We start from the raw sequence: 23,804 nt of genomic DNA, 5'->3' as shown, positions 1-23,804 counted from the left end.
TACAGCATGGGTACCTCGGTGGTGTTTGTAGAGATACTGCAGGTATGTATAAGGTTTTATAATGATACAAATCGCACCGCCGCGAAACTCGATTTTTAATAGTGTCGGAAAATCAAATCAAATATTACCATTTCTTACGCGTTCTTACTTTCTACTGCGTAACAACTGTCTATTTTTCACATACGAATCGGATTAAGATTGATTGATTGTTTGTTTGCAAAATTTACATTTTTAAAGACAAACTTCATTCCGTTCGGGATCAAAATGCATCGAGAATTTACTTTCAACCGTATTCAACTAATTCTGTAATTTTTTAACGTCAATGGAAAGCCAAGTTCCGACGATGGTTATACTGCGCAAAAAAAAAAAAAAAAAAACACCATCTTTGATAAACTAGTTTTTTAATCCTCGGTGAACGAGGTTACCGCTAGAAACAATTTCGATAATAAAATTTCATTCCAACTTTCTCCCAAACACGTTTAGTTTTCATTATTAATTTTCATCTTCAACCAATCTATGTACAAGAACAAAAATTTCTCATCAATGATCGACTAAATCGAGACGACGTTATTGGGGGAAAAAAAAAAATTAAAACAGCTCAACCCATCCGTTTGTACATCTAAAATTGTATAATCGATTGAATCGATTTAAGCACCGGATGCAGCACGATGATTTTTTTGGGTATACTCGAGAATGTTGAAAATCGTGAAAGGTTAGAATCGAAGGAGGGGGGGATGGTGGTACAGATTCGTCGTTAATTCAACGCCCGGAGTACGAGGATATAATGTTCCCTGTAACGTTGAAACACACCTCCTCCCTAAACCGACGTCCGATATCGCGAACAATCATCGTCCGTCCATCCATCCATCCATCCATCCATCCATCCGTCCCTCTTTCTCCATTTCTCACACGTCTTGACGTAGCGCAAGTGCAGTTCGGCAGTACCTGTAAAGAAGTAGTCGCAGATCGAGAGAGAAAGAGAGAGCGCGAAGCTTACCGTTCGTCCGGTCGGATCTGATGCCTCTGACTCTGACTCTCTCTCTATCTCTCTCTCTCTCTCTCCACCTCCTCCCACTCCCCACCATTTAACAGAGTTTTGGGGGCGTGGCCGTGAGTCCGTGGAAGCGAATCGGGGGCGGAGCACCCCAAATTTAATCGTTCGGGGCGCGCATGAAAGCGCCGCGCTGATATATACGCGGACAGAAGAGAGAGCGATAGAGAGAGACAGAGGGTGGGGGGAGGGGGGTGAAAATCGGGGGTGGGGGAGAGAGACCGGAGATTTTTGATGCGTACACACCGAGGCGCAGACACGTCAGCGACGCTGCATGCAACCGGCGACTCGGCAACGACAACGAAAACCGTATCCTACCAACTCACCACCACCACCACCACCACCATGACCACCACCACCACCACCACCACCACCATCAACGGTTCATATCCCGCGGAGAGTACAGAGTCTGTATAACGGAGGCAGAAATCGTCTCGGTTGCGTATCCCCGATTTCACTTTGACTCACGACACCGAACCAATCCGATCGCGATCGGTTAGTTGTATATTACATACCTTATGTGTGTATATGTACGTATGCATACGTATGTGTGCATACATGTATGCGTATAGTTTTGTAAAGATTTTAAAGTGCGCGGTATTGTTTGTATAATGCGGAATGCCGCATCACTCGTCGATCTTCCGCGGAAGCGTGAATTCGTCCGTACGTCGGTATAGCTGGATCAAACTATGTGTGCAATGATATCGTTACGGTAATTTAGCCTGTTCGATAATCCGCCGTGCGTGAATGTGCGAACGGAAATTAAAGATAATTTGTCAAGTTACAGCGAAGAACATAACGAGAATAATATCGTGCGAGTGTATTTTTAATAATAACTTATTGTAACGCGTAATTGTGTGTGCGTGTGTGTTAATATTATAAAAATTAAAAATTTTTTCACAACTGTACGACTGCACATCGATTGAACGATTGATAACAATTAATTCATTTGTTACAGTAACGAACTGATGATACCGAGTATAATTCGTTTTTGGCCAATATTATTAAACCTATAACAGGTACAAGAATAATTGCCAGAGTGCTTTAACGACAGCGTCTTAAAAACCGCGAAACGGGATTCCGTTTGTCACGATTAACAATGCTGCATCAGGCAAGTGAAAGAAACGCGTAAAAAATAAATAGAGACAGTGAATAGTATCGAAAACTTTTGGTCAAAGTAACATGTTCGAATCACCAGCGTAGGCGCGCGTATTCCAAGAGTGTTTATGGACTAGCTGTAAATCCGTAGAGATACTCAAAGTTGTCCGTGAATGAACTCACGTACGTGTTTTCTTATCGCATACCAGTATTTTAAACTCTCAGATCGTCCTATTCGCTTCGATATTCCGTGCGTGGGTTTTTGGGAAGTGTTATTTTCTCACGTGTTCGCAGTTCCTAAAATATTTTTATCGATCAATTTTCATTAAAACGACCACGATCGAAGTAGATACATATTATAACAAATGGCAGCGTCAACAGGTGCGATGCACTACGTGGGCGCGAATAGTCAGATGGTAACATCGGACGAGATGCATCACATCCACCAGCAGCAACAGCAACAACAACATCAGCAGCACTCGTCGCGTCAGCAGCACATCTACACGAGTATCCAACATCGTCTCCAAGAGTCCGAAGCGAGTTCGCCGTGTTCCGATGAAGAGACAAAGTCGCCGCAACGTCTCCACGACCTGAGAGTGAGATCACCAGACCCGTCCGATGATCGGGGAACGGTGAGATTTCGCGACGAGGTAACGACGACGACGACGACGCCGCAGCAGCAGCACCAGCACAATCAGGGTACAAAACGTTTCAAGGACGAAATAATCCCAGCAAAATCACCAGCCTCACCGAACAATCTACAACATTCGAACAACTTCACCTCAAGTCCTCAGAGCACCCCTAACCACGTGGTCCATAGTCACAACACCGTCGGAAAGACGTCGTTTTGCATCGACGCGCTACTAGGCAAAGCGATAACGACGAGTACGACGGTAGTCGAAGCGACTCACCTTGACGACCAGCATCGTCACGTCACTGCCGAAGTCCCGACCAAAAAGGGTTTCATGGACCAAGCCAATCGTAGGTCCGAGTCACCCTTGACATCCGTAGGACGTCACGACTCCAGGGACCAACAGGTAGGTCATCCTCTCCAGGCCCTGATTCAGCAGGACCATCATCACCACCATCATCATCATCACCATCAGCAGCAGCAGCAGCAGCAGCAGCAGCACGTCAAGCATCCCCATCACCATCATCATCAACCGAGGATGCAGAGCAGTCTTCAGGTGATGCAGTTCGGTTTGTCGGAAAGCACGGGTAGACGTCAGAGCAGCGGTGATCGTCTTCAAGGTCAGGACAACACGGAGGACGAGGGCAGTGCCGATAGGACCGGAAGCGCGAGTCCCGGAAGCAACGCCAGCTGCAGAAGCCACGCGTCGAGTCCCCCGATTTCACCGGGATCCGAAGACCCAACGGGAAACGGAACGACGACGGGCCAGCAAAACCCCGCACCGTCGCCCTACGGCGTTAATCCGGGATCGGTAGTCAGGCAGGGACAAGGCCTCCTCCTGCATCCCGGAGGACCGCTTATTCATCCCGGAGGACTTTACTACCACCCGGCGGGAGGGAGTGCCTTTCACTCGATACACAAGGAGGGCCAGCCCGTCGGTCATCCGCAATCCGGGGCGCCGCATCCTCAGCAGCACCACATCCACCCTCTGCAACTCGAGTGGCTCGCTAGAACCGGAATGCTGTACCCGAGACTGCCGGCTGACCTGGTCGGTGAGTTGATTCGCGACCTCTTATTCGTTCGGATAGGAAAGACATTAGCAAAGGTATAACAACCACCAGCTTCTCCCAATCAGCCGCTAATGACAAGGCATCGAATCGATCCCGTAATAGGTGCAGTATAATCTCCGACAAGAGGCTCGCCTCTCCCGACAAGCGCGTTTCTCGTGTGCTCGTTGAGTCGCCAAGGTGGTGGTTGACTTGATTCCAGGCCAAACGTTCCGCGGACCATCATAAATCACCGAGATCGCTTCGTTCCCAGGGAAAAAATGTTACAACTAGGGGTTAGATACAACGGGCGAACGTACACCTATAATACCTGCAAACAATTGGCCGATTATCTATCCCCAGCATGAACGGTGGGGATCATGAACAGTCGGTTGTTATAAAAGTTGAGTGTCCGACCAATATGGGTTAGCTTAGCAGTGCATTAGGCATGTCAACACCGGTCCTATCCGTCCATCAGTAGCGCCACAATCTGTCTTTCAACACACGAGGCTCACTTCTGTGTCCAGGCTAATAGCTGTAATAGCCGCTAAGAGCTAACACAACAAACAACATGCACGCTACCGCGACGATCGCTGTAATGATAATAGCGAGCAGCCTCGACAGCCGCTGTCTACTTGTCCACCTTCATGCCTCTGCGACGATGAGAAGAGTAGGTACCAACCAACCCGTGCCGGCTTTAATACTCCGCGTATAGCGTTTTATACGCTTGCTCGTTATGACCTACGCATGTTTTTGCTGGAACGTACGGCACTCGGCGCCCTTTCGTCAAGATAATAAATTTTCAGGGCGTGCAGCGGTAGGTTTGTTGTAACCTCTCGCGTACCGTGTTTCGTTTCAAATTCTTCGTCGCGATTAACCTTCGGCTGGCACCTTGGCTTCGTTCCTGACCCAAGGGTTTTTCATCGAGATTATCGTAACTTGAAAGTTACTGCCTTTTGAAAACATTTTTTACTACCTTAAAATTAAAAATCATTGTTACCAACTGTTTTACTTTGTAAAAGACACTCTGGTGAAAACTCAAATAAAAAACCTTCAAGTCAAAATATTAAATTGCTTTGGTACGTGACCCCAAAGTCCCAGCAATGTTATACCGGATAAAGGTGCCAACGCAAGGTTGAAGCAGGAGTTCATCTTGACGAACAGTTTTAGGTTATACAAATTACACGAATAGGCAAAGATCAACACTCACGTTATTCTCAACTGGTGAACGATCGGGAAGACCTGCCTGCCGGATCGCCAAGGATTCAGTCCTTCCCAGTTGCCCGTCGTCGAGCATCGATGACTGCTGTAAAAACAACGAACGGACGATCATTGCTTAGGACAATTTATTACCATATGCACAATTTGTGTCAAAAAATTTCGCTACTGATGAATAATTCAAATTTTATCACCGGTCAAATTGAACTTTTACCATATTACAAGTATATTTTTTTGACTCTGCAAGGGTCTGAATTACAAGCACGGTCTAGTCTGCCGAATCGGTCCTCGTTTTTCGGTAACAAATCGTTAGACACGTCGGAATGAGGGACGGAGGGAGAAGGGAATTGGTCTGCAGTTACCTGTCAGACGAATCCTGATTGGTTGTTGTCAAGCATTAATTCACGAATCGAAAATAAACGAGAGATAGACAGAGAGGAGAGGAGACGGGGGTGGTGGATCACCACCTGCTCCGCTCGGCAGTCGTGATGTACGCGAAACTTGACTAAAAAAATTGGAAAACCCGATACTCGTATGTATGCAAATAGGTATACTCGTATAGTGATGCACTTTCGTTATTGTTTTTTGTTTCCCCCCCATTTTCTTTTTCTTTTTTCATTACCATTCGCAGTAATTTTTGTTCGTTTTATACATCGGATTTTCAACATGCTCTTGATTGTTCTCCGTTCATGCTGAATTATCAATTTCCGCGGTGGAAATTATTTGGAATAAAAACCAGGGTTGTTACAATGTCAAGTTAATTTTCCAGATATACGAAGCGTGCTGACAACGAATATCAAATATTGAAACACCTTGATAAACCGATCGAGAAAGTTTTCATTTGAGAAATATGTTAAAGGCCATGTAACGCGAGTCGACAAATAATTTGCCCGTGGCAAAGAAAGGAGAAAAGATATCCCACGGGAAACATTACGATATAATTAATCGTCAAATAATTTAACGATACGCGATTAAGTTTGGTTTTTAGCAGAGGAGAAGATCGAGAGATTTGAAAATAATTGCAAGTAGGTTGAATCCTTCCATAATCGTATCGGTCGTAATTTACGATCTTATAGCCGCGTTATCGGTTCGCTGAGATCGTCGTTCGATGGTCGTAAAACTTGTTAACAGCACAACGTTACGAAGCTCGGCTGCACGCGATCATTGAAAACAAATAATTACATACGCCCACTTACAATTGTCTGTAATATATGAGGTAAGAGCAATATTCCACTACACGACGATTAAACGTCCAACCTCAGCCTCGTTCGATTCGTGATTATACGCGATACGTCTGTAATAATACACGCGTTAATTTTGTCCGAGCGTTATCGACTCTTTACGGTTTATATACCGATGACGATAAGCTTCCTAAATTCGATCGTTAGTCACGGAGGCTGGAAATGGAAAAACAAAAAAAACCCTGATCCAAATTCAAAGTGTCCGTCTGAACGAGTATTAACCCTTTAAATACACCAGCGATAAAGAAAAAATGAAGAAAACAAATTACCAATAAATACACGATCTTCACTCGAACAGAATAATCTTCATCGCAAACGATCACGCGTATTCAGGTTGACTACTTTCATGATATTAGAGGTTTTTTCAGGAACGAAATAGGGATTTTTTCGTTACCTTTTGGAGAAACTACAACTACGTTGGAAAATTTTTGAATGGGATTTTCCAAGTACTTAAAGTATAGCAATCAATTTTACATTAAGATCTCGATTTTTCTACTTTCACATCACCTTTGCAACACGCGCAATAAATATCGCAATGAAATTCCGTACGTACGACGAAAAAAAATCGTCAAATTTTCTTTACATCGATCCATCTCTACAAGAGACTCAACAATTGAAAAAAGAAAATATCAGATTCGTTACTAAAATTTCATGAAATTTAAGAATTTTCGGTTTTTTTTTTTCAAGTCGTCAAACACCCTGTAATATTATAAGATTTTTTTTCATCCGTCACTTCGTAAGGGACAAATTTTAAAAATCGATAAAAATATAGACAACCTGATTGTGATGAAAATATTGATATTGTAAAGGGGAATAAAAAATTTTTCATATCAAATCGAATAATTGATAATTATATTCAAGAGTTGCAGGATTGAAAAAGCGAGAGCGAGAGAGAGAGATAGAGAGATAGAGAGAGAGAGAATTTGTTTGCCACTTTTTATCCGTCCGTTGTCATAAGGGAAAGGTATAATAAGGCGAATAAAAATGGCGAACGAATTTTCGGAGATAAAGAGAGTTGGCTGAGGCTAAAAGTTTGGGGGGGGTGGTGGTGGTGGTGGAGGGTGGAGGGATATTTTTTTCCCCGTCAACTAACAAAGGGGGAACCTCGAAGCTGGATACTCTGGGGACGCGCTGGTAAATGGTTCGAGAGTCGGGGATGATTTAATTAGTTAATTGTGCGTCATCCATCCGTCCATTCATCCCCCCCTACCTCCCTTCCTAACTCACTTGCTGCTCCTGCCATTCCACCTTCCTTCGTTCCTTCGTTCCTTCCTTCCTTCCCTCATTCCTCCTCCATGAAATGTCACCATGGTTACGGTGCTTTAAAATACTCTTAAATGGTAAATTTCAGTATGCCTGCAGTGTTTCTCAAGTGGGAAAAAAGTGTTTTACCTTGTACATTGGGACGCTTTTTCGATTTTAGGTTATGAAATGAGAGGTTTTCAAAATTTTTATGTGAAAATTGATATTATCTGAAATGGCAGTCCTTCCGTAACAAAACGTACCTTCATTTGTTTGTTCAAACAACTTGATTTACTTTTGACGAAATTTGAGAAAAAATATTTAAATGTGCACCAGCGTAAAACACCCTCGTGTGCCTTGAAATACGATGCGTAAATTGAGTTTTACCGCAAACTAATTATTGTAAAATCAGCTATTAATTATTATTTCTGTTTAAAACTTCATTTATCATAATCGTGATCATTTTTTTTTATTCTTATTTTTTTATCGAATTACAAGATGAACGAACTTTATTCAACCGTACGAACATTTTTATCGAGTATCTCTGTATCGTATTATTTCCAAAATCGGTGTACCGAATTTCTTAGCCCGTATATTTCTGTGGCGTTCTGATAAAGAACCTAAAAAAGATGAAAAAAAAAAATACTCGAATCTTTAAATCACGTTATACGTCAAGATGACGAAGCAAATAACCGAAATTTAGGTTAGTATTTCATGGCATCTGAATATTCGTAGAAAAGTATCGCGTTTTTTTTTTTTTTTTTTTCAATCAACATCACTACAAGTCGAAATCGACAATATGTTTCAAGGTACGACAATTTTCCCTATTTAGAAAATAACAACTGATGATTTTATGTCTCGATATGTAAAAATAACGATCAACAACCGAACTGCACCTGCGTAATAAAATTACCAACAGATTGACGAAAGTTTGTTATTAAAACCGTGAATATTTCAATTTTAAAAATAAATACCTGACAGTTTGCAAGATTCGATTTAGTGCCTATACCTATATGTATACATAAAAAGCGACAGATAAATTTATGTAATCGCATTAATTATTGATTAGACGTATATTATACCTGTACCTGAGGTTTCGTTCCATCTGTGATTTGTTTGAACGGATACGCCTACATATTATACGAATTAATATTATATATCTATTTACCAATCTTGCGCTGGTGGCGGCTAAGCATGAAAAGAGAGAAAGATAATTTTATTTTTTTTTTTCTCTCTAAAACAAAGTTTATTGAATTATACGTCAAACAAATAACGAGAAGCTGATATTGTAACGCGGCGAACAACCGAATGCAATCATTCCTCGGCATATGGTGAACATTCACCGATTTTGCCCGCTGAGTTTATTTCTGTTTGCATTGCAGGTATCGCGTACATTACGTATATTACAATATACGTATACGTGTACGTACAGAGAGACAGATGTTAATTGAAACTAGATCCCTTATCATTTTATACGAATTACTGATTGCCATGCGATGCAAAGTTGGAGAAAAAAAAAAAAATAATTCCGCGTTGCTGGTAAATTTTTTTCACAACAATTATCGCTGTTGGTTATAAATTCTCTTAAATAGAAAAGAAAAAAAAACAGGGGAAAAAAGACACGATAGGGAATTGAATCAAGCCTTTGAATGATCCATGCTGACTATCGATGTATTCAAGATAACACGGCGCGAGTTCCTTGCGATAATGTTAATTTTTGATAAAAAAAAAATGCGTGATAGAAATGACTAAAAATTTGATTGAACGTACCTCGATCGTCTTGTTTGAAAAATATGAAATTGTTGTAACGAAACAAATTGAGCTTGTTTCAATTCACGTTTTTGTCGAGTCGAGAGTTCAACGGTTGAAGCAGGCAATAAAATTTGTTATTACAAAAATCTATTGCACTGACTGAACACTGGATTTATCCAAGCGCGCAAAATCTATTCCACGAATCATATATCGTTTGTAATTCTGTTGACTAAAAATTTTTGTGGCATTTATCCGATATTTAACGAGTAAAACCCGAAACCTTATCGTTGTATACGTAGAAGTACAAATTGTCAATGTCAATTTCTATGACTCTGTACCTTGGTGTTATGCTTTCTTCGTTTGCGACAGGTCTGATGACAGATATTATAATCTCACGTTAACCTAACCTAACTAGCCGTTTCACAGCCGACTACCCGGTTTTATAACAATCTCCGAAGCTACTTCCATAGCGAGAAAGTTCACCGCCTGGTGGCCGTTTTATAGTACCAATATACCGACGTCGATGACAAATATATTCTCTGCTTGTTTCGAAGCATGCGGTGTTTCTTTTACCCCGTAAACAAATTAGTGCGACCGATTCAACCAGTTACCATCATTTTGACAAACTAATTAAATCGAAACTGTTGAACCGAAGTCATCGTATTTGGCACAAACAAGGGATACCGGATCGAAGCGAAAGGACTCCAAAATGATCTACATTGTTGGTTGAGGAATTCCTTCACCTCCGCGTGCACGCGTGAAAAACTTACCAAGTGTTGAAATATCGTAGGTACAAGGTACGCGCGTACCTACACGTATATGTACAAGGTAACAGATACGCGGATCGAACGATCGTCAGTGCGGATACCGCGGGATGTACACATCGGGTAACCAAGATCTGTTTGCATGCGGCTGCAGGCCAAACTAGCTTGCTAATTCAGAAACACCATTAACCGGTGTAATCTACACCAGCACCACGACACCGCATCGTTCGCCATGATCCAACACACCCCCAAACTCGTCCCATGTATTTATAATGCGGTTCGATACCAAATCGACGCCTCGATGCTACGATGCGCTGAATCCGTATGCGTCATACGCACACGTACGGAACGAAAGCACGCTACGTAACTGATTGATGAGAACCTCTCAGTCCGGATTAAAGCAGACGACATTGCAGCGATACGTCAGACTATACGGCAATGGCGATTCTACATGCATCCACGTATCCATGTATCCATGTATCTGCGTACCTGTGTACGTGTGGTCTACACATTTTCATTTTTTTCCGCTTCTACGCGCACATACACCTATACACCCGATAGCGTGTTCGTTCGGATAGTTTTCGGTTATCGTAGCGAAACGGGATTGCCAATTCGTTCGGTCACTGCAGTTCAGCTTACGTGTGTAGATTATGTGTACGTAACGTTCGATACAGGGTAGGAAAAGCGTAAGCGTGGGGGTTGAATTTTTGCAATCTTACGAATGTAGGGACGTTATATTACAGTCTGGCAAAATGTGGAAGAGAAAGAGAAAGCGAAAGAAAAAGAACGTTAAATCCCTCCAACGATTCGCTGATCACGTAGCGGCAGTTTTCGGAAAACCAACTTTTCGAGTTTCGGAAGAGCAACGCGGTGAGTTTCTGCAGAGGTTATATTTATTATACGTATCTATGGGGAATTCCGTGCGAACCCGACCAATGTTTGAACCTCGCAATTTCCGATTTTGTATGAAAAACAAAAATTTCTGCAATTGTTTCAACTCCGAAACGATACCTTGAATTTTTACGAATTTTCTCATTCAACTAGTCGATCATTTATAAAAACTTTAAGTGATTTTGAAAGAGACCTATTCGAAATTCTCAAACAATTGTCAGAAACTGTATTTTCGGTTCCACATATTTCTATGATGGGACGAGTTTTTTTAATTTTTTTTTTCTTTTGAGCACTTGCAGTTTTTTTGATCTGATTTCAGAATTGTCAAAGAACGTTTAAAAAAGTTCCTTTTCAAAACGACTCACAATATTTATGATTAATCGGCCGGTTGAACGGAAAATCTGAAAAAATTCAGGGTACCGTTTCAGAGTTGGGAGGATTGCAGAAAAAATTATGAAAACAAAATAACAAATGGCGAGGTTCAGAGGTTTATCTTTTAGGTCAGGTTGGCACGGAATTCCCCATAAAACGTGAAAGAGTTCGTCCCTTAGACATCCGCATTATAGGTACCTCGTATAAGCTGGTATAATACCTACCCTAATCGCAAAAGTTGAACAGCATAAGCGAGATAGCGGTGAAGGGAAAAGAAAAGTGAAGAGATATTTCTCCTCTGGGATCTGAGAATCGGGAATCGGAATGAGAAGTAAGGAAGGGTGAATAAGGGTGGATAAGGGAGAGCGATGAGAGGTGCAGAGGGAGAGATCGGGGTTTTAGACGTTCTCTACGATCCTCCTAAGGATGTTTACGGCGTGATTTGTGGCGAGTCGAGTTTGGGATTAAATTCGGCCATTCCGGGTAAGGAAAATAGCCGGATAAAACTTGGCTAACTTCTTCGACAAGGAGGGAGGAAGGGAGATAGGGAGCGAAGCGGTCTGGTGGGAGGGTAAAAGACGAACAAGTAGAAGAAGAAGAAGAAGATGAAGAAAAAGAAGAAGAGGGGAGTGATGCTAGATTCGTTTAACGCAGCTCCGAGGGTGCAGAATAATTTTTGGGCGGGGCGAGCCGAGGGAAAGAGAGAGAGAGATAGAGAGACGAATGGATCGAGCGAGAGGGAGAGAGAGAGAGAAAGAGAGGGCGGGGCTTCTCGCGCCCCCGCAACTTGTAAGGTTAGGCCGGGCGGTTAGGGATACACGGTGATTTAGAACGGTAATCCCAATTTGCAATTCACGATTGGATAATTGGTCCCCATTAGAGCGAGCCTCGAGCAGGGAGGACGAATTGCCGCCCTACCAACTCCGTCGTTCAAATTCGGTCTTTCGTCGTACGAAAAATTCTGCTCGTTCTCTACCCCGTACGCTTGTAACGATTACGCGTTGTTGATACCCAGTGTCCGTTACTTCTTATTGTACCGAATCATTTAACGCGGTAAAAGATCTAGAATAAGAAATTTGTTTATTATACGCGCGAACTTTACGGTATTTCGAAAATTTTTACAAATCAATACAGTGGCTGTATCACACGATATTCAGTCCGATCAATTTATCGCGAGCAAAAGAACACGGGGCTGGGGTTAGTAAAAAAAATCCATTGTCGCACAATCTTAGAACGACTATCAAGAGGTTGTTTTTGCAAAATATTAGTGTATTTTATTTATCACGGTTTACTATAAGTTTTAGAAATTTCTAAAGGTGCGAAGTAGTAACGTCATCCTCACCAAAGAACAACCACCGTTATATGGTTTCATCAAACATTCGCACTCACGGTTGAAATTTAGAGCGCGGAAGTTTAAAGAAAAGAGCAAAAGAAAAAAGAGCGACACACACACACAGACACACGCGCGCGTGCACACGACCAAATGATACCACCCTACATCAATTTACGAGTTAAATAGCAAACCGCGCACGAATCACGAAGAGACGAGGAGAGTGGGACCAGCGAGTAATTAGCTGGGAATTAAACGAACCCTTGGCTAACGAGGGGTTCGTGCTATAGGTACGAGGAGGGCGTTTTATAGTGTATCCGTGGACGCATACCGATGGGGGAAAAAAAATCACCCGCGAAATCAGAACTTTCCAAAAAGCGAAAAAAACAAAAAAAAAAATTTTTTTTTGTTTTCATCTTTTGTTCAAATTTTGTTACACGATTGGTGAATCACTCGGGGATGTGTAACGTTGTTCAACAATACGATTCCGATGATTCTACCACAATCGAAAAATATTCTCCTTATTCAGGGTACAAAAATTTGAGAATGAAATTTGCGGCTCTGTAACCTGGTGCGGAAAACAAAAAAAATTACTGAAAAATTACTATAAACGATCCATCTTCCTCTTCGCTTCCTTCCTTCGTACAGTTGCGGCGTAACTTTTGTTCACCGTCGTTATTGTTCAATAATTTCTTAGTTAAACAATGCCACCAATTGAACCTGACAAATAAGCTTAAGCTCCCCTTCGATGTCGATAAGCATTTAAATTCATCGAATTATGGATTATATTGGATTTGATGCAAGTGTTAACATTAACCTTGTCATTCACTGGGTGACGGCTTGACCGCCAGTTGGATTTGCTTGATTGATTGACGGACGACAATTCTGCTAAAATTTCGTGTCTTAAATGTTACCGCTACCGGCAGTTTTTTTTTTTTTTTTATACAGAAGAATATTTATCAATAACCATATTCCGTTTTTACCTCCGTCAATAAGTAATTTTTGAATTTTCCGAGGAGGACCTGTCCTCAGAAGCGACCGTTAAAATTTTGACTTCCGATTTTACTAACCTTCGACACCGAGAAAAAAGTCTACCCATAATTCGAGACAAGGTCGAAAACTTCTTCAGCGACAAAAAAAAAAAAAAAAAAAAACCGACAACCGCAAACGTCTTTTCTCGGCGCGTCAACGAAAACAAAACTACCCCGATCGATTATAAATTCCTTGCAACCTGTCGGGAACATCAGCCGCAGAGATTTACGAAGGGTGAATTTCTCGTTTCAAAATCTCGAATGATATTTCACTCGGTTATTGTAGGGGCGAGAATCTGGACCTGACGGTGTTTATTTTCCTGGTCGAGCAAAAGCAAGCAGCCAGTCAGGCAGGCAGGCAGGCAGACGGGCAGTGATCAGTGAGCGAGAACCGTAGGGTGGGATGGGTTGGCATTTAGTAACAGGGTGACATAAGGCTGCGGAGAGGGTGGAGAATCGGTGGTAGTAAGGTAGGAAGGTGTGTATAGGGCGCTAACAAACTACAAATAGACCGTGGCAAAATAAATAATATAAATCCGGGGTACGGTCCGGCGTTAAGGAAGGGTAGCTCGTAGAAAGGTACCTGCAGGATGAATTCCCTTCCAGAGCTCGGTCATCTAGGACAGATCAGCAGGGTCAGTTTTCACCGAATAACCGTGTCGCCTTCGGGGGAAACGGCCAATCGGAGACCACCGTAAGGCGGAAGTGAAGCAAAGGGGGAGGAGAGTGAGAGAGAGAGAATGACGGAGCGATCTCCCCTCCTGCCGCGCACACCCAGCACCTCGATAAACGGTGACAGATGTCAGTAAACAAGGAGGGCGGCTTTATCGAGTGGACAATCACTATTCACGCTCTTATTCGACGTCCCGGTTTGGCTTCCCGGGGTTCCTTCCTTCCTTCCCTCCCGAGGCACCCTCCGCTTTTATCATGATAATTTAATTTATTTGGTCCCCATTAGCCATTTAAAGCCTGCCGGCCGCGTAGCACCCTTGAATCGTGTCCCAATCATCACAGCGGTAAACACCGACCATTATCCGTATATGTATAATGGCTGGTACTTAACGCGGGAGAGAGAGAGAGAGAGAGAGAGATCGAGGCCTCGATTCGAAAAGGGAGATCCTCCAGATTCGTTATTTATTAGATGTGTCGTGACGATTTTCCTCGACGGTTAGAGAGCCTGATAATTTCACCCATTATTGTCATCGTACGTTACATAATCGCCGTAATTGATCGTCGGTTTGAAAAGATTATTATCGTAAGGAAGTACACGAGGAATCATCGTTCGAATTACTGTGTTCAACGTGGGTGTAGATTTAACTTTCTCAATGTCTCGGAGTGAAAAGTCGCTAAGCGATAGCGAAAACTGCACAACTCTAAATCGAACGAGTGATATTCTTCACTCCAAGCGTTTGGAGTGAAAAAGTTCACTCTTGAAGTGTAAATATTCACTCCGTGGTGCAAAGTTCCGCAGATTTCACACCAAGAAAATTTAAAGAGAACGCAAGTTTTCATTTTTCTTTTTTCAACACGGAATTCGGTATTGCGATTTGTTGATCATCGTCATCAATGACGCTTCAATTTTTTTTCAAATTGACTACCCAACGACGCCAAGGTGATACGAAAAGTAGGATTCTCGCAAATTTGATAGAAAATGTTCTTCTCATCGAAACGAGTTGTCGTAGTGTAAAATCAAACCCACACCACTTTCAAACATTTTAAAACAATTTGAAACAAAGAAGTAGAGGAAAATATATCTCGCAGTTACGTTCGGTACCTACTGTACAAGAGCAATTAACGAACTGTCGAGAAAATGAAAGAAAATGTCATCAACGTCCATCGAACTTGTCGCCGATGCGTTTCGATACGCTTTCTGCGCGTAAAAACCGACCCAGCTACAAAGTATCGGAAAGAGAGTAAAAGCGGTGACAGCGGTTGGACCCTTTTGGCGTCGTTGAACCACCGGAACCATCGGTGGTGGGATTAGCATTTAGCAGGCTATTTATTGCCTGGCTGCGGGGGTCGGGGAATTTCGGCAGGGGTTTCCCGCAGGGTTCGCATATGGCCTCTGCACCGGAGATCGCGTCATCATCCGAACCTTGTATCGAATACATTTTCTCACAACCGTTTGACGCGGTGCCAATTTATCGCCCATTATCTGTACCGTTCGCGTTGCTGTTGCTACAGGGAGAAAAATTTCATACGTTATACAGAAATACGTAACTAGAAAGATTCGTTAAAAAGTGTATCGTTAAAAAAACTGTCCGAATATTGTTGAAATTGGGAAAAACGAGGTACGCCTAAACATTTTGCGGTATCGTCGATCCTTTTTTGGTTATTTCAACGCAAAATCAGTCTCTGATGTTTACTCTACGTTTTTAGCGTAAAAAACAAGTCGAGGAAAACTAATGTTCAAAGTAAACAACGTCGAGATTATTATTTTGTACATAGCATAGACGAATCGTTGATGGACGACACTTGCGGTTCATCCTGAATTACACAATCTACGGTGCGAGGTGCCAGAAAGAGAGCGCCATACGGCGCTGTCCCAATTAAATAAATACGATAGTTGACATAATGGCTGCACGCGCGCAGAATAAATACTCGAAAATCTGTTGCGTTCTCGGTCAGCACAATCACTGTAAGGCTTAGGTATCAATCATCGTCACCTAAGCGACCTGCGGAGCTATGTATACCCTGAAACTAAAAGATTGATTGAAAATCCTGCTCTGGAAATCCTCCGATAACCGGAATCTACGTAAACGGTGATATTGTTAGGTACAAGTTTTTCAATAACAGGGTGGCCAGAAAATTTCTGTAAAACAAAAAAAATCCCATTAAATTTCCAGGTTTTCCAAGACCCAAAACCTAAATCGTTCGGCTTATCAACACACAATCGGTTTGAACCAATTTCTTTTCTCGACGAGAAAAAAAGTAAACTCGTTACCTCAAAAAATCGTTTCCAATTCCCGTGATAAAAAACGTATATTTCCAATTTTTTCCACAACCAAATTAAAAATCTTCCGACGATCCGAGGTTTTCCATATTTTCCAGATATCCGGCCACCGTGAATAAATTGTAATAAAATTTTATCAAAAATCTTTTCACGCCCGCATTACGAATATCTATACGCAGACGGTAAATTTTCGTTGTGAAATGTGAGTCGTAAGATTTTACGAGGACCTTACTACATTCCCACCCTCCGTCTGCAATTTGTCGATGACAATGGTTTAATAAATTGCCAAAATTAAACCTGCCCCTCGTTTATCCATAAATCGCAGGGCCGATCGTAAGTGAATCAGTAATCCGAAAGCATTATATATCCGAGGTGTGATTCCCGTTCACTGCTGCACTCGTTCGGCTGCTACACGTATGCATGCATGCATGTACGTACGTACGTAGGTGCCTGTAATGCCTGAGCTAAATACTGGCATGTGTACAAACAGTGACAGGCGGTTCGAAACTCCTGCTGTTGCCGACGGTGGTCATGCTTATGCTTATATGTATATATATATATATATGTGCACTTGCGCCTCCAAGCTGCAGCTAGTTACCAGAATAGATACAAGCGATGCTGTTTAATCGAACAACATAAAAATCGGGGGTGCAAACGTTCGACTTGAAAATAAAATAAATAAAAAATGGGGAAGAAACGAATTTAAAATTACACTAGTTCGTGAGGAACGCAATCGTTACTACGACGGATCGTTTTATCGATGAATCGATCGACCGTTGGATTGAATAAAAAAAAAAAAAAAAAAAATACATCAGTTAATCACCAAATTAACGAACGGATGTAAAATAATTCACCACCGAATGAGTTTCGAGAATAGAATCGTTCCTCATTTCTTTACGCGAATGGAAGTAGCGTGATTAGGAGGTGGGATGAGGATGAGGCTTGAACTCCCTTGAATTCCTTTGAATTTCCCTCCCTTCGATCCCTTGGCATCGAAACGCGCGACGAGCCAAGAGTCACTCGCGTAGCTAATTGTTGGGGCGGTAGTCGAGGGCACGAAAGCCAACCTAAGCCTCTCTCTCTCTCTCTCTCTCTCTCTCTCTCTCTCTGACCCCTCCAGGCGAAACTTTAGCAATCCTAACCCCAAACGATCCATCCCTCGTTAAGTCCCCGGGGAACGGGCGCATCGCCGATAATTGCATTAGCATTCATCCTCGACATCATTTTTATATATGCCTTATTTATATACATACGTATACATACCTACATATATAATACATATATAATATATAATATTCAATTTTCGTTCATTTATATTTATGAAAATATTGGTACGCTCGTTGTATTTGTTTTTGTTTGATCAATCGTAAATTGTTCTGACCTTCGGTGGTGAATGAAAAGAAAATAAATGATTAGTTTTTCGGTGAAGGGGTCGAAGTTCCGAATTTGAAAAGTTCCGAAAGCGCCTAATTTCGAATTAATTCGTGGCGAAACTTGAAGTAAAGAAATCAAACTTTGAAGAAACGTAAAAAGTTTCAATCGGTCGGATGTTCCGAAATACTGGATTCCTTACAATTTCGAAACCTTTAACTTGTCCGAGTTACGCCGTTCCGAAATTTTGTCCTTTCAAAATTTGCCGCTTTCGAAATATTCCAAATTCGGAATTTCAACACCGCCCCGTTTTTCGACTATCGGTTCAAACTGTGAAAAAAAAAACCAACAAAAAAACGTCTATTGTCGATTACCTACCGATACGATGTATCGTGATACCGAATACAACTGACCGTAAACGAAAAATGACGATAATATAAAGAAAAAGCAATAAACAATAACGTGTTCCAGGTTGCGCGGCTCAGCACACTCTTCTCGGTAAAACAAGACGTCCGCGAACGGCGTTCACGTCGCAGCAACTTTTGGAACTTGAGAAACAATTTCGTCAGAACAAATATCTCAGCAGACCAAAGAGATTCGAGGTCGCGACATCGCTTATGCTTACGGAAACCCAGGTAAATATATAAATATGAAAATATATTACTTATACATACAATGTAAGACACGAGTCAAACAATAACAACAACAATAATAATAATAACGTTAATAATAATGAGAATGAGAATGAGAATGAGAATGAGAATAGGAGGAATAATTGAGAAACAAACAAACAAACAAGCAAAGAAAAAGGAAAAACAAATATCTATAAATAAATGAACAAATTTCGTTCTACCATTATCGTTATGGGGATAATAGGTGGACAAATACTTTACTACCTCGGACGTATGGTGAAATAAATGACGGCGCAGAGGTAGAGTAGGTTGAAGGATGAGGGTATTACAAGTGCAATTATATGTATTAAAACCGGCCTACGCAAGACGACACGAATTTAAATCGCCTCGTCGTCAGCACGAGCTGCATGACAAATAATTCATCTCACTCGGTCGGTCTTTCCCCTCATCCTCGTCCTCGTCCTCGTCCTCGTCCTCGCGACGCGGCAGTTTCCCCCATTCTCTAAATCTCCCATAGTTCAACAACTTAAACATAACTCGGAAGCTTATACGCGCGACTGACGAATAGCTCGGCAAACACGACGAGGATGCGAAAGTCTGAGTTATTACGGCTCAGCCTCTGATTTGTTTCGATGTTTTACCGATTCTACAACCTCCTCCTCCCCCCCCCCCCCCCCCTCCCCTGCCCCCGTCACTCCTCTTTTACACCGATACGCGTTTACACACACATATATATGTGTGTGTGTATACTTGCGAAAAGTGCACGAGCAATAATATTCAATCGCGCGATTGATGAAAGCAGTTTATCGTGTCGAAAAAGACCTTTCCTCGAGTCTTTGACAAATTTTGATCAATGAAAAAATTAGAGAATTTTACGGGTTTTTTGTAATTTTGACACATCGTTTTTAAAAGTAAGAAAAGCGATAAGTAAATTCGATTTGCGTAGCAATTTTTCGTGCTCGGTTGAAAAATAAAAACAAACAAACTACAAGTTAAATAATCAGTCGGGTAAAAACTCCGCGGCATTTTAGAGGACGGTTAAAAAATTACGCGAAAATTTTCCGATCAGACCAGGATTGTCGAGGGATCGAAAGAGGAATTTTTTATTTCTCTTCCTTCCTTCTATATATACATACGGAATCAGAGAAACGCAACCGATAGTTTACACAAATTTGATACATCCTTCTATTTTTATACACACCGCGATTCTCCCCCCGCGATATAAAAAATCATGAACAGGAGGGGAATCCCGGCGGAGGGAAATGTTACGTATGCATATTGCATGTACAGTAGAGATCGCGGAGAGAATGTCGAGAGAGGTGAAGGAGAGAGATAGGAAATGAGCCACCCTCTCAAGCTCGAAAAATCCGTTTTCGTATTCACGTGAGCGTGCAACGGCAATCGGGGAACAGATACGACGCGTGTATCTGTGAATGTACTTTGTTATATATATACATACAGAATCACCTTTCGTTTACAAATGCAAGTATCCATAGAGCGAATATTGTACAAACGCGCATCGATTTTTGACCACCTTTGTAATAACGGTGTTGAAAATTGCTTAAAAATTCACAGGTGAAAATCTGGTTTCAAAATCGTCGGATGAAATGGAAGAGGAGCAAAAAGGCCCAGCACGAGGCCCGAGGGAACAACGGTGCGGCCGTTGGAAAATCTGAGGATAACGGAAACACGCGAAGCGGCGACCGAGAGAGCGGAAGTGACATAAGTATAAGCGCGGCAAGCGTCGGGGAGGAGAGCCGAAGGACCTCGCAGGAGACGCAGAGAGGGATCACGGAATTACACGAGACTCTTTATCGTCCTTACGTCGTTTAATTTCTCGACGAGTGACGAATTCTTGTTTTTTTCTTCATTTTTTTCTTTTTTCTTTTTCTCTCTTTGCTCTTACATCCGTCATTTCAACAATTACCTTTCCTTTCTTCTTCGATCTTAATCAATAGGAAAATTCATGATCTTTGTATATAGTTCAACGTATATACACAGGCATATAAACTTGATGTAAATACAATTTAGCCACATTCGATTTAACCGGATTTATATGCGTACGAATAATTAAATAATATGTAAATATATATATATATATATATAGGTATGTAGAGATGTACTTGGTGTAAAAAGTAATAATTACTACAATTATAATATAAACAATAATAACGATTGATCAGGATTCGCGAGAGAAAAGAAAATCCGTAATATCATCACGCGCATTGATATATTATAACATTCATTTATAAATAGATAGACGGACGGATGGATAGATAGGTAGAAGAAAAAAAAATATTTATTACATGTATAATAATATACCTAATGTTCTATAATATCCGGCTACACTTCTTTTTGCAATTTAAGATATACCTAACAGTATAAACTATGCGTGTAACTGATAAATAATATTCAACCGTGCGAGTGGAATAGGAGGAATTTGAAAGAAAAAAAATAAATAAATAATTGAAAAAATAAATTTCACATCTAAAATTTTGAAGGGAGGAAGAAAGAAACCTTCAAAAGCAATGCCAAATATAAATACATAGGTTATGTATAGTGCGTATATATACATATATATATATATATATATATATATATATATATATATGATTTCGAGCGGTAGTGTTTGTATATTAAAAATCGAACGAATAAAATAAATTTCATTATAATATTATAATAACGTAAATACCAGTAATCGTACGAGAAAGAGAAAGAAAGAAACAAAGAGATGAAGAAAAATGGTGTAAATTTCACGAAGCACGAGCAGAATATGGGAAATAATTATCTCATTAAAGTATATTCAATTGTAAATTGTGAGTACAGCTTATACGAAGTGTCGAAATATTTTCAAAGTTTTCAACTGATTTTGAATGGGGTGACAACGACCAAGGCTACTGAGGTACGAATGCACAATTCTTCGTTTTTCAATACAAGATATAATATTTCGAAAAATAGGAAAGTGCGCGTGCATGCGCTTCGCGTGTAATTGCAAAACACGAGCGTCGTGAGATTGCGTGTTACATAACCGAACTGTGTATATATATACATATATATAAATAATATAAATATTATACAGAAGTTCCTAAGTATAATAAATAAATTATATAAAAAGCAAATTCTGTACAACATTTCGCCAGCTGTATGATTTATATTTTTATTCGCATAATAAATATAAGCCCAATCATCGATCGATCGATAATTACGCTTTCCTGAATGTTCGCAAAACATTGTGGAAAGATGTAGGAAAGAAAAAAAAAAAAAAAAAAAAGTATAACATCAAATCACGCAGGAAATAATTATCGAATTTCACGAAAACTTGACGTTCGTTTGCAAATCCATCTCGAAGCTATAAGGTAAGAGAAATCTTTTTGTAATTACAATATTTCCGAAACTTATATATTATGTATAAGTTCTCCGATGTCCGCACTAATGGATCTATGTCTTCTTTTTTTTTTTTTTTTCATTTACGAATCTACATTAAGGTACTTCAAATTATGCGTGTGTTGTTCTTTTAATAAAATCGAAAAGTTGCCGAATTTTTCCATTACTTGTGCAACGTATGTTGTTTAAAGAAAAAAAAAAAAAAAAACCAAGAAGACCGGTTTCTTATTTTTTCCCCCCCTTACATCCTATGCGAAATAATAGATCGACCAATGGATAAATTATAGTAACAACAATACATTGAAGTTAGTAACGCTCTTGACTGAATAAACAGGGAACATTGTACCAGCAAAAACGAAGGTAAAGGAAGGGGGATTTCAATTTTCAACATTGGATTTTAGCATTGCAGGCATCGCTCGGATACGAAAATTGTGCCAAGATTTGCATAATGTGGTCTCTGATTGGATATACGCTTTGTAAATGAAAGCTGTAACCCCGTCTGCCTTTCCTCATCGCCCGCCATCCCCTCGACGATGGTGTTTCAACGCCCCACCTCAAAAATTTACACGTACTAGCCTAATCACGGTTTATTTACAATTTCAAATGATCTTTGTTACTTCTTATAAGCCCAAAAAACCACCAAGTAACACGTTTTAGCCAGAATGATCGAGTTATGTTTTTTTTTATCGATTTTACATCCGCCATATTGAAATTCAGACTTCAGATTCGCGATAAGCGGCCCCAAAAAAACCCCCGAGTAACAAAATTCAGGCCCAAAATATTGAGTTGAAAAATGTATGACTTAAAGCGTGTACGTTTACTCGACTAACACGGATTACACATCTTCGTAAAGTCTTCGAATCCCACAAGGATCCCTCACGATGGCCGAATCAATCGTTCCGTAATTCACGAATATTGTAAAATGTCCTCATGACGTCAGAACCTGGTAGTCGGCGCCATTTTATCGTCGCGTAACCCAAGTTTTTATCTTTAATGGAAGCAAATCGTAATTCTTGGAGTGTCATATTTAAACTAACGAGACATAACCAATAATATACCTATTCAACCATCCACGCGCTAAAAAACACGGTCGACTCACGGAGACTGCACAAAGAGACCAAACTCCGTGCGAACAAATATCTTCCTGAAATAAGATGGCGCTAGCGTTCCGTATGAACCAAAAAAAAAAGTAAGGCCGCAGTTTGAATTGAAGACTTTCTGACCAATCTCACTGGAAGATCATCGATTGGCATGCCTGCAGCCAATGAAACCTCGATGCAAAATTCGGATCACTGGCGACGCTAGTGGTGAAAAAAAAAAGTAAAAAAAAAAAAAAACCTAACGCTTACGATAACTGTGACAAGTTTTTTCAATTCTCCCATTTGAGTTCGGTCTCCGTGGGTCAGCTGTCAGCCTTATTGCATCGGTCTGATTTTTTTCCACCAGATGGCGCGTATTGCAAAGCGACAATGCCAATAGAAGGATACAGAAGGAAGGAGAAAAAAGAGAGAGTGACGGAAAGAGGAGAGAGATTCTCTCTTTTCCGACTGTCTGCAGCAATCGTCCCACCTGAAATGCCTATAGACACACGTACCTATTTGTCTGCCTACGTAGAGACGGTCCACCGGGGGCGGGAGGGGGTGTGCTATCAGTATTTATGACATGCTAATCCCCAGTTACGAATTCTGCGACGACGCGGATGAATGCGCGCGCGGTGTTCGCGTCGAAAATGCCGATAGCACGAGATAGAATTAACCTGCAGTAAAAGCTACTCTGCCCTGGTACATGCTGCGCCAT

General features: G+C 41.0%; 1 protein-coding gene across 1 annotated transcript; it reads left to right on the top strand.

Moving 5' to 3' along the window:
• Positions 1–7: 7 nt before the first annotated feature.
• LOC124293351 (H2.0-like homeobox protein) lies at positions 8–20,959 on the top strand. Its single transcript, XM_046733966.1, has 4 exons — positions 8–42; positions 2,522–3,832; positions 18,463–18,626; positions 20,199–20,959. Exons 2-4 carry the CDS (start codon positions 2,536–2,538, stop codon positions 20,454–20,456), a joined length of 1,719 nt encoding a protein of 572 aa, XP_046589922.1. The 5' UTR covers positions 8–42; positions 2,522–2,535; the 3' UTR covers positions 20,457–20,959.
• The last annotated feature ends 2,845 nt before the right edge of the window (positions 20,960–23,804 follow it).

Source organism: Neodiprion lecontei, chromosome 3 (genome assembly GCF_021901455.1).
Source record: "Neodiprion lecontei isolate iyNeoLeco1 chromosome 3, iyNeoLeco1.1, whole genome shotgun sequence".
NCBI lineage: Eukaryota > Metazoa > Arthropoda > Insecta > Hymenoptera > Diprionidae > Neodiprion > Neodiprion lecontei.
This window is presented reverse-complemented; position numbering and strand designations above follow the sequence as displayed.